This window comes from Ursus americanus, chromosome 11 (genome assembly GCF_024610735.1).
Source record: "Ursus americanus isolate L20-20 chromosome 11, mUrsAme1.1.p, whole genome shotgun sequence".
NCBI lineage: Eukaryota > Metazoa > Chordata > Mammalia > Carnivora > Ursidae > Ursus > Ursus americanus.
This window is the reverse complement of record NC_142137.1, coordinates 40,311,629-40,323,891: the sequence shown is the minus strand read 5'-3', so window position 1 is coordinate 40,323,891 and position 12,263 is coordinate 40,311,629. Positions and strand designations below refer to the sequence as shown.

Sequence of the window (12,263 nt, the reverse complement as noted above, 5' to 3'; positions counted from 1 at the left end):
CAGTTGTCCCAATAGGGTCTGTCTAAATCTCATAAATGTTAATAGCCTTAAAGAAAAAACATTCCTGAACTCTCGTCTGATATTTCCAAAATATAATACCATTGAGCAGTTGAATAGATTCCTAACGCTTCCAATTAACATGCCTGCAGATCTTTGATAGGTACCTATATTTTTAGCAACATCTGGAGTTGTGAACATCATCTAGCGTCATTCCTTCCATCTGCAGATGAAGTACTGAGGATCCGAGAAATTCGGTCGCATTCTTTGGATCAGAACTGGGTTTAGACTCCAGGTCTCTGAAAACCAGTGGAGGGACCTCGTACCCTCTTCCACAGCTGCCTCAGGTAGAATTCCTACACCAGCCTTTACTGTTTGAATTATAATAGCAGTGACCAAGGAAGGCCAAAAAGTGAATGCATTGAGACAACAAATCAAGACCGAGATTGGAACAATATCAAAATCAACACAACTGCCATTTTCTCTCCTGAGACTACCATACAGAACCTAAAGTTTTGGGGTCCAAGACTGGAAAGAGTACATAAAATCAACCCCGGCCTGGCTCCAGCACCGCTCTACACATTAGCCTGAGAAATAGTTGTTCTCATTTCTTTTGTAAAGTATTCAACCCGGGAAAAACAGTTAATACCACTCTCTATTCATTGTAATCTCTTAATTCCCATTGTCTTCTTCAAGCCTGAGGCATGTGTGTCTCAGTAATCCTTCCATTTAGTAACCATAATCTGCAATCTCTCCTCCTAATGCCAGTAATCCTTGGATTCTACTCAGGGCAAGGGCAGTAACTTCCCAAGTCAATGTCTTGTCTTTTTTTCAAACACATTATCAAGTTAAAGACAATTCTCTTTGGCCATCAGAGGGTGAAGTGCATTTGTGTCCATTGTCCTCTTCCTCATTATGCATTTTCTTTAAATGGTTTCAAAAATTGTAAACTTGCTGACTGATTTTTTTTTCCAGCCACTTGATGAAATGCATTAATCCAAAATGAGCCAGCACAGTACAACCTAATTCGCATTTCAGAAAGTCATAAAGTTTCATTCAGCTAGCAGTTTTAAATTTCTCTGTGTGGAGAAACACACTCCGCTACCACCCTTACCTCGCTTGTTTCCCCAGAAAAAGAGAGAGAAAACAAACCAACAAAACCAGAACACATGGTGCCTGCAACAGGGAAGGAGAAAGAAAAAGATGCTTTAATGAGAAAGGGTTAGAAGAGTGAATAAAAGAGTAGGCAAAGAAAAGATAGTAGACAAAAGCGGCCATTTTTTTCAAGAAACTGAAGGAGGGTATTAAGAATGTGGGAAACGTAACACTAAGGGGAGAGAGAGGGAGATGGTGAGCAGCTTCCATGACACTGTCTAACCTACCTTAATCATCACTTGGCTCTACCCCGACCTCTTAGTCTAAGGTAATAATTATAACAAGAAAGTTAGCAATTTCATGTCAGATGTGGAAGAAAATAAATAATGAAGTTCCTTGAGAGAAAGAAAGAAGGTAAAATAGAAAGGAGAGAGAGAGAAAGGGAGGGAGGAAGGGAGGAAGAAGGAAGGAAGGAAAAGAAAAAAAATGTTAAATAATTAACATTTATTAACAAATAATTAACATTAATTAACAAATAATTAAGGATCAAGAATGTTTGGGTCTTACTTTAAACCCTCAACTTACTTGCTAAGGGATCTTAGGTAAGTCACATGACAACTGAAGTCTCATAAATAAGATGGAAAATTATGTAGTTCTTTCTCAAAGGCTTCTGAGGTATTTTAATTAGTAATTTAAAAGCACCAGGGCATGGAGCACCTGGGTGACTCACTCGGTTAAGCACCAAACTCTTGGTTTCAACTCAGGTCCTGATCTCAGGATCGTGAGATCCAGCTCTCCATTGGGAGAACGTTTAAAATTCTCTCCCTCTGCCCCTCCCCCCCACCCCATGCGCGCTAAGTCTTTAAAAAAAAAAGTACCAGTGCCAACCTGAAGTGCTCCATACATTCATCATATATGAAAGCCTATTTAAATGCTAAGAAAGAGGAAAATATCCCTGATGTATAGACAAATGCCACAAGGGAAAATAAATAATATTTCAAAGTTCAGTGGGTAAAAAATGAGAACTAATGATTGTGATGAATTCAAGTGTCTCCTTGAAAAATCTGCTAACTGTTTTAGAATACAGATCCTGGCTCTCGCAACAGCCACATCACTCAAAATGCCCAAAGGGAAAAACGCTACAACTTAAGGGAGCTAAAGTGAAACTAATCTTTGTAAGGCACCAGTTGCTCGGCCAAATTCCAAAAGCTGAACTTCCCTTCCTAGAAGATTGCTGGTGACCAAGTGAGAACCCTAAACTTTCAGAGCATCTGTGAGTCAGGGAAGGAGCAAAAATTCAGAAATAATGATATGCAGCATACTTAATGACCACCAAACTGCTCGTGTTTTTTTTATTCCAGCCAAGCTAAGGTATCTGGTTCCGCTTATTTGTGAGGCGGGGAGGAAGTGCAGTGAGCACAAATAAATTCAAGCTTTTAAGCTTGTTTTCTGGGCTTTCTACAGGATAGAGAAAGCTTATATTAGTAAGCATTACTTGAGCACCTACTATTAACCAGACCCTATGGGGGCCACCATAGAACCAGCAATGAACAAAATGGAGTCCACACTCACATTTGTGTGGTATGGGATACAGAGATTAATAAGTTGTGATAAGGGTTATAAAGAGCATTTAACAAAACACCCGAAGAGAAACAAGAGTCTTAGGAAGTGAGGGCTGGGTTTTTCTACACTGTAAGATGCATGCAAGCAAAAACTACAAAATATAACCACGAACCCACCACAGCCCCCTTCTACCACTTCAGAAGAAATAGCAAGAGACATTTCTGAATCACCTAGTCCCTTGTCTGAGGTCACAAATGGCATTTCGGGTGGGACTATCTTCCAATCGTACCATCCAGAACACCACAAAACATTTCGTATCCATGGCCCCCGCCTTCCAAATCTAGCAGCACCTCCTCACCCCAGTCACTGTGACCATCCGAAGTCTCCCCGTCCACTTTCAAATCCCCCCTAGGGAAGCAGCCCCACTCTCCCCAGACAACGACTCCCTTTTATGCCCTTTTTCTATACTTGTGCTTAAGCAATACGAGCATCAGAGAACTAATGCCGTGGAAAGAACAGACTTACCTTCAGTTTGATAAAGGCTTTAATCCCGGCTCTACCTTTTATTATTAGGCAAGTTAGTGAAGCAGCTGTAAATACAGGTGATAATGCACACTGCAGAGGATGATTATAAGGATAGTATTAAATGATGCAGGTAAAAGGCCTCACAAAGTGTCTAACCCAAGGTGGATGCCACTGAGATTATGCCAAGAAAGTTACAAAAGAAGAAAAGGAACAAAGAATGTCCCTTAGCAAAGTAATTCTCTTAGAAGACGACGAATTCTGTAGTTACGCAGCAGGTACAAGAGGACTAAAGCCACACTGGCTGAGCCAGGCAAAGGAAGCCCCCCTTTCAGGACCCAGCATTCTGCTCCGTTGCCAACCATCCATCTGACTCTGCAGAAACACTGGCCCTAACTTTTAAAAGGCTAGCACTCCCCAGAACTCTGTCTTGTGGGTTCTGGTCAGAAGTGCTACCAGACATCATCTACTTGTTTCCATCTTTGCCGTAATAACTATTGTGTGGTCTGCAAAGCACAGCCATCAGCCATAACCCCATCTCTCAGGTAAGTCTGAGTGTAACTCACAACAGCAGCCTGTAGGTAATATTATCCTCATGTGACAGGTCAGGGAACTGACAAAGTTAACTAAATCAAACACTATGATAACAACTGTAGTAGTAGCTAACAGTAGGTATTTTCAATGTTAATCACTATATTTATTAAAGAGTGTATTACCGATAGAAGTATATTATTACATTGATCATTAATAGTCACATTTATTATTAATAGATTGGTTACTGATTAATAATCAACCTCATTTAATGAGTGATTCACTATGTATCAATCACTCTACTAAGTGACCTAAACATACTTTTTCTTTTACTCTTTATTTTTTAAAAAAACTTTGCAGTATGGGGCGCCTGGGTGGCACAGCGGTTAAAGCGTCTGCCTTCGGCTCAGGGCGTGATCCCGGCGTTCCGGGTTTGAGCCCCACGTCAGGCTCCTCCTCTGTGAGCCTGCTTCTTCCTCGCCCACTCCCCCTGCTTGTGTTCCCTCTCTCGCTGGCTGTCTCTATCTCTGTCAAATAAATAAATAAATAAATCTTTAAAAAAAAAAAAAACAAAAAAAAAACTTTGCAATAAATACTATTATTATTCCTATTTTACCAGGGAGAAAACAAGGTTAAATAACTTGCTCCCGATCATACAGCTAACAACTGATGGAGACATCTGTTTAGTTTCAAACACACTAAGCTATATTGCCTTTCCTGCTATGCTTCCAAGTGATGCTCAGATACAGTGGCCAACAGAGTCTTTCAATACAGGGGCTTTCACGGAAAGTAAAAGGCTTTGGGAAAGAATGCATGTAATTAAATAGATCACGTAAACTGCCCCTACATTTAATTAAGGGCTAAAGGTAAAAATGGATGGACAGGCTGGGCCTTGAAGGCAGCCATGTCGCCTTTGCCCAGTGAGGCAATGTTGGTTGGGACCCCATGGCCTGGCCGGCCGGTCACTGACCATAGACCAAGCCAACAAAGAGACCAGCAGGGCAATATGAGGAGCAGTAATAAATGATATTTGCAGAGAGTAAGAACTAAAGAAGTACATCACTAGGTACAGTTTAATTCCATCTCTCTCTACATTTTATTATACAGAGCATCATACAATCTCAGGATTTAAAAAACAAAAAACAAAAAACCACCTCCCTAATCTTCCATTTACAGTGGCAGTGAAATTCTGGGTTATACTTTTAACCTGTTTCAACTGTAGAGTCCTCAGCAACCCCTGACTCCCTGGGTGGTTCCACTTTACTGTAAGTCCCCACCTCTGAAGTTTCCTTCACAGTTGGGACTGTGGGGGAGTGCAGAAGACAAGAGGTGACTGCAGGGACCAAGCCCTCCACTAGCACTCTATCTTATGACAGTAGACTGCTCAATGTGATTTCTCTAGTGAATGGAGGAACAGCTAGCATAGACAAGAGATGTGTTTACTAGTTGTTGAAATGCAATGCTTTTCCTTGGAAATTTCATCTTGTCCCTAGGAATATTAACTCTTTCAATTTGCCTAAAATATATGCAATCTTACAAACATAGCTCCCTAGAATTAATTCCAAAATGGTATGCTTTCAAAGCAACAGCTGAATACTAAACTAACCAAGATTCATAAGGATTTAAAATGGCATGACACTATAAGCATATTTATTATTTTGGTGCAGGTCACAGCTAAAAAGAAAAAAAAACAACAACCTTAATTTAATTTAATAACAGGGCACTGATAGAAAGGAAAAAGGAAAGAATAACTGCTGGACAAATAACCCAGAAAAATAGCTCTGAAACCCTATCCTTTTTTTGTTATGTGCTTACTCACACTTTTCTCTTGATTTCCTGTCTCTTGAACCTTAAATTCCCTTTTGTATGTTTTAAATTCTATCTGCTCTTCAAGGCCCAATTCAGTTCTTACCTCTTTAGGGAAGTCTTCTTCCCCCATCAGCTGGCCCACACAAATCTTTCCTTCATTTGAGTGCCTGCAATGGAAAACATAGTTATTATCTTACAGTTTAATACTTAAATACCCTCTAGGTGATTCATGTCTGCTAATTTTAACCCCTAAACAGCAGATAAGGATTTATGGCTAATAGGTGTTATGGCTAATAGGTGTTATTAATATAAACAATGATAATGAGCCAGCACTTACTACTTACAGAGGACTTACTATGTGCTGGGCACTTATAAAACGTCCTTGAGTCACCACCACAACTCCCTGAGACAAATATTATTATATCCTCCTTAAACACATGAAGAAACCAAATTCTAGTCAGAAGATCATTTGGCAGAAGACAGAGCCACAATTTGAATCCACTGCCTAATCCTGCTACATCTTTTCCCACTGGAGCAAGTAGGCCAATGTGTTACACAAACTCTATTTCATGATGAGGACACTGAGTATCTTTACTATAGCCGTATGACTTACTGTTGGGAAAGGTGGAAAATTCCCCAAATGCTGGATTATGGGTGAGGTTGAATTCATAAGAACAATAGGTGACTGTTATTATTCCTTCCTTAATTTGAAAAAATGCCCAAAGTACAAATTACCCCAAAGGTCACTGGAAGATGAACATTGTGTATCCAAACTTAGTCACTGATACAAAAGAAAGCAACCATTTGTCCTTTTGGTGAAGGTTAGGTTCTCCAGGATTCAGTGAATGGACCATATTCAGACATCCTCATGAAATAAAATGTACAGAATAAAAAAATCATGTGGGATATCTGCCATTGAAATATTAAAATCACAAAGATGGTAGATTCATATAAACCCTCAGTCAGACTGAAGATTTGTTTTTACAAAATCAGAAGATTTTGACTTCTATAAGGTAAAAGATTGAAGAAAAACACAATAGCATTTTACAGCACTGTTAGAAAGGATTTTAAATAAATTTTTAAAGGACTACACTTAGTTAAATAAAAGGAAGAAATGGAGAGCTAGAGATGCCCAACTCTACAAAACACAAAATGGAAACCAAAAGAGAGTAATAAACAAAGAAGGCAAAATGACAAGGCTATAATCTAACCTGAAATTGACTAAGGGTGCTGGCCATGAAAGCTCTTCCTGACCTTCCCTCCCACCCACCCCCCACCTCCCCTTACATTCCTGGGTAGCCCCTTCTTCTGGGAACAAAATGCCTGGCAGCAGGAGAAGCAGAGCAGCCAGGTTTATGACAAGGATAAATTGCCTTTTCTCCACTGGGTGCCTGGTGCTAAATGGAATGTTGGCTGTAAATATCCTGAAGCCCCTCCCTTTTCCTCTCTTAAGGCTTCTTCTCAACATGCTAACCCAGCATTCTCTTTCTCTCTTGTCCAGTTTGGCTCCGGCATCTTATCTTCTACTTTTTTCCTGCACTCTCTTCCATTTTCCACTTCCCTCCTCTGTCCTGTGGAGTGTGGGGAAGTGAATGACAGACCAAGAAGATTCAGAATCCCAGCACTCCCAGCACTCAGACATTCAATTTCCAAAGTATTCACACTTAGTGTAAGTGTAGTGTTCGGTTACTGGTCTAAAATCTGTTGATTCATACCAGAAGGTAATTTCTTTTGACTTTTTTTAGCTTGCTTGTTCCTATTTCTCCTTTCCAGAAGGTCTTTAGCAGTGGTGTTTATTTGATCTTTTACTAGTTTCAAATCACTTCTATTTTCTTCCGTTAGCCATCCTAAAGCCCAGGACCATAAACATGCAGTACTTTTTCTGGCAGTCTTTGAAAATTATCATGGAGATCTATATTTTTTGACATAGAAAAATGATCTCTTTAAATGAAAAATTATTTTAAAGCCTAACTATATAAAAATTATCACATATTGAAGAATACGATTATATAGAAGAACGAGGAGGTCTATTTTAAAATGTTGAAAGTCTCTAATTGCTTCAAAATTGACTGATTTTTTCTTCATTTTCCACATTTTCTTAAAAAAGAAACTTTAAAAAATACACATGCATAGCTTGATGGACCAAAAACAAACAAACCAGCAAGAAAGAAGGAAAAAACTGTGAGCCTTTACTACCTTTTGACAAGGAAAAGTGTCTGAGAATTGGATGGGCACGTGGGAAGCAGAGTAGAGGAATGCAGACACCTGTCTGCCAGTGAAATAGGGAGTCGGTGACAAAGCTGGAGTAGAAACTGGGGATGTTGTCGTTGTCTGGAAAGCTTTGGAGAGAAGAAAATTTATTATTGGGAAAGCTTTTTAGTCCTAACAGCCGTTCCAGTCATACGAACCGCTTCCTTACAACCTCATTAGTTGGTTCTAAATAACTTAGATAATCCAAAAAGGAGAGAAGGGAAAGTCTGAGCTCTAACCAGAACAAGGCTGAAACCACTCTTCACAAGGAGTACTATGGAGCTTGTCTCAGCGAGAAATGAATTGACGATGAACCTCCAATTTGGATGTTAGCCCCTTGGAAGTGATAATAACCCCATCAAATTCCCAAGAGGAAACAGCTATAGAAATAAAAGGAAAACACCACAACAATGTTTAAAGCTGAAGAGCACAAAAACACTGGGCAGAGCCTTACAAAATGGAACAATGGTCCAAGTAAAACCTGAACGGCAGGAGCGCTAGACCGTGAAATGGAGAAACAATGCGTGCCGAAGTGGGATTGAAGACTCAAAAGCCGCTATTAATTCAAGCAAGATCAAAACAGAAATCAATCTATTCATGTGACTTCCAAAAGATCATTAAAAACTAATTACTTTCTGTCTACCTCAATCGCTTTGTTGCTTTAGCTGGTAAATTGTTCTTCCTCACTCTCAGTCTAGATGGCTGTGGAATAAAGCAGCGTGTTCCAACTCAGATCACAGTGAGTCAAGTGGCCCCATCAGAGAGCCCAGACTCCGAAGTACTTCTAAGCATTATCGCAGACTCTCCACTTATCAGCACAAAGCTTATGTATGCAACTGGGTTGACACCTAATTACATAAAGCAATGTCATGCGTTATTCCAATTTCAAAAAGAAAAAAATCAAACTCTTCTTTTCTAGGGCTATGGTCAGTGATTTGGCAGGCTGGTGAATCAGTTCTCTTGTGCAGAAAGGGTCCCTATGACAGTAACAGAGCTCATTCTTATTTCTTTTTCAAATCTGAAGCAATTTTCAAAAAATCAAACAGAAAAGAAAATCGGCTACTCAAGCAAACTTACTGTCAAGTATTATCTCTAAAATTATATTATAATTATATTAAAATAATATTATCTCTAAAAACAAAATAAAACTTCTAACAATATTTATTTTCATTTGACCTTGATAAATAATCTCATTTCTCTTTCAACCTAAATTTGTCGACTTACTTTCCTTCAAAATAAAACTCCTGATCTTCTTGCCATTATATGCATATATTTTCTAGGAGAAGATTCAATATGCTCTTAATTGTTTCTCAGGAAATTAAGTGGTTTACATTGTCCCACAATTATATTTGTAAAAGAACAAATATCAATAGTGAGAAAAAAATTATTTTTCTGAATCTTATTTGCACACGGACTTAGAAAATGACCAAGGATAAATGTGGCAAAATATGGTCTTAGATATTAAGACTTGCTCTTTCCTAAATGCTTGTTTATTGTGCTTTTGTGATAAGATACAATATATGCATATCAGTGCCTGAATTAATATCTACTTTTAAAAAGAATGGCTTATATTTCCTTAGTACTTACAATTTCCAAAATTTATTGCATATTACTTTTTCATTTGAAAGCCATAAAATTTCTGTAACACAGATTTTTATTTGGGAAGATATTTCTTACCATTTTATAGTAAAGAAACATGTATGGGAATCACCAAGGTCATATTGTTTGTAAGAAATAGAGACTGGAACAGAACGATCTCCTTGCTCCCAGCACTGTTAATATAGCTAGTGAGGAAAAGAGGAATTAACATCAAAGGTTTTCTACACACCAGGCCTCACCAGTGCTTTATGAACAGCATTTCATTTTATCTTTACAACAGCTCTATGAGATCGATATTATCATTCCTACCAATGTGTATACCGAAATTCAGGAATTGTGAATACCTTCATCAAATTTACTCAGCGAAAATATGGCAGAGGTAGAGTTCCAATGTGGGTTTTCTAACTACACGATCCAGGTTCCTTCTCTATTTCTTGATGCCATTTCTGCCTACAAATTGGAAGTTACAGCCTTTGTTGCATAAAATTCAAGGTTAGTCAATTGGAAAATTCCACTCATTTAAAAATAAAATAGGTGATACTGATGTTCAGAAATCGTAATTTAATACAAGCACAATCAAAGCCAAATGTCAACATGCAATCACAACACATCCAGTATTTAGGTCCCCCCTTTAAAGGAATGTCTCTCGAGGACATGGCATAGTTGGACTAAAAAGTGTGCCCTTACTCCACAGAGCAATGCAAGCATGATTTCCTTAATAATCATCCCTCCTCTCCTTTCTCCAATACACTCTTTCTTCTCACTATATATCACCTACCTATTTTTTTTTTCCAGGGATGAAGAATTGATGAGATATAGAAATCTCCACATCACAAAAAAGTCAGGGACCCCCACCAATAAAAAAGTAGATTTATTGCTAGGTGGTACAGTTTAAAACTCTCTTGAGGAGAATACTGCAAGAAAGCATTACAAAACACAAATTTCTAACCATGTAATTTTGTCTTAGATCTGAAAATTTAGGGCCGTTAAGACAAGTGGTCTGCTAGGGAGAAAGTGGGAGCTTTTTTCCTGGTAGGGTATAACAGAGAAAGGAATACTCAAAATTGACAGGAAAATTAAGACAGAAAGAGTCTTGGAATAATGAACTCTAAGGCAATGTTAAGAGAAAGAAAAAGCTATTTAATTAATGAGACTGGATTTCATTCAGCCTTAGTATAAAAGACATTTATCTTATTAAGAAGGTCAAAGATAAAGGGCAATACTGAGCAAATGTTGCTGAAGAAAGGTTCTTGAGCTGCTACTGAATATACACCATACACATACTTTTACAAAATAATGATTTAAGTTAGTTAACTATGCATCCCAAACTGAACAGAACTTCTAATTTAGCTTCTTGACCTCCTCTCCTGAACTTTTCTTCTCATATCACCTTCACTGTCCTGCCAGGCTTGGCAGGCGTAGAGTGGAGAAATTTCTCTCCATGCCAAATACATCTTAACTTTTGCAACAGCAGAAAAACCTACAGATTTATGCTTGCACGACATCTTCAGACCTGCTACTTTCATACAATCTCTACTAAGTCAACAAAATCCTTCTCACTGATTTACTATGTATGAAAACACAACTACTTTTGACTACTTAACTTACTTGACTGATTACATTGATTAGAACCACAATTAACTAAGTACAATCGCTTTTTATTTGCTTTGCTTTTAATTAAGTTTGATAACTCAAATTAGACAAAGTAGTCAACTTATGTTTTACACTGCTATTTAATTAGGATGATTAGACAACAATCCAAAGCTCCAGATTCAATTCCAATTACTTATCCATTGAGGAAAACTCTCTTATGTAAATACACTGCTTACACTAAGTACATTTTCTTTAAAGCAAAGGGTACCTATTAATAAAAAAAAACCTATTCCTATAATTTAATACAAACAACTATGGGTAGAGGTCAGTGGAGTCATTATATGCTTTAACATAGCTACTACCTCCGTAAGATAGCAAGATATTTTTTTCAATTCTATTGATAAGGAAACACACAGAGTTTAAGAAAATTAGAAGAATTGTGGAATTTTCTGATTCTTGAATCTGGAGTTGGGGGTGGCATTATTTAAATGCATTACCACTTGGTTAAAAAAAAAAGGCAAAATTTCCTACACTTATTGCCTATAGCAAAATACCTAATTTCATTGGAGACATCACAAAAACTGGAGTAGCGTATAGTTTGTTTTACTGGTACAAAAGTTAAAATTAACTTGGCAAGAAAAGCAATTCCTCTACTCTTAACCTGAGATGTAGGAAAGAAATGCTACATCTTTTATTTTTAAGTGGCCAATTTAGCATACCTGGATGAACCCTTAGCTGAAATGGACAATTTTCCAGAAAAAATATGTGGATCACCAAAACTGGCTCAAAGAAAAGCTTTAAAGATTCACACAAAAGAATAACCACTGAAGAAGAAATTAAACTAATTGTCAAAATGTTATATTTCAAAAGGTACCCAATCCAAGTTTCACACGGAAATTTTATCACACCCTTAGAAAACAGATAATTCCCCTATTATATAAACTTTCCAGAGCAAAGAAAAAGATGAGAAGTCATGTGACCCACTTTGCTGAGCAAATATAGCACTGATCTCAAAACAAGACAAAGCACAAGAAAAGAAACTAGGGCCCAATCACATTTACAAATAAAGACATATACACATTAAATAAAACATCAGCAAATAAAATTCATAGATGCATTTTTAAAAATTAAATATCAAGATCAAATTTGGTTTATCCCAGGAATGCAAGGATGGCTCAATACTAGAAAATCCATCAATTCTCTGTAATAAAAGACAAAAGACAAAAGCTAAATAATGTAAAGACATTGGATGAAATTTAACACCTGATTTTTTTTTTCTTAGCAAACTAGGGATAGAAGGAAAA

General features: G+C 37.6%; 1 protein-coding gene across 2 annotated transcripts in view; it reads right to left on the bottom strand.

The window, feature by feature from the left end:
- The window catches only part of TRMT11 (tRNA methyltransferase 11), a 292,966-nt gene that overhangs the window by 135,623 nt on the left and 145,080 nt on the right, over nucleotides 1-12,263 (bottom strand). Inside the window, exon 13 of one of the 2 annotated variants that reach the window (XR_015726104.1) lies at nucleotides 5,621-5,684. Coding sequence is in view for 1 of the 2 variants with exons in the window: in XM_087865468.1 (XP_087721594.1) it covers nucleotides 5,673-5,684 (12 nt within the window). In the remaining variant the exon portion in view is untranslated. Of the gene's footprint in view, nucleotides 1-5,607; nucleotides 5,685-12,263 lie in introns of those variants that run through there. The other variant, XM_087865468.1, reaches the window with a different exon arrangement.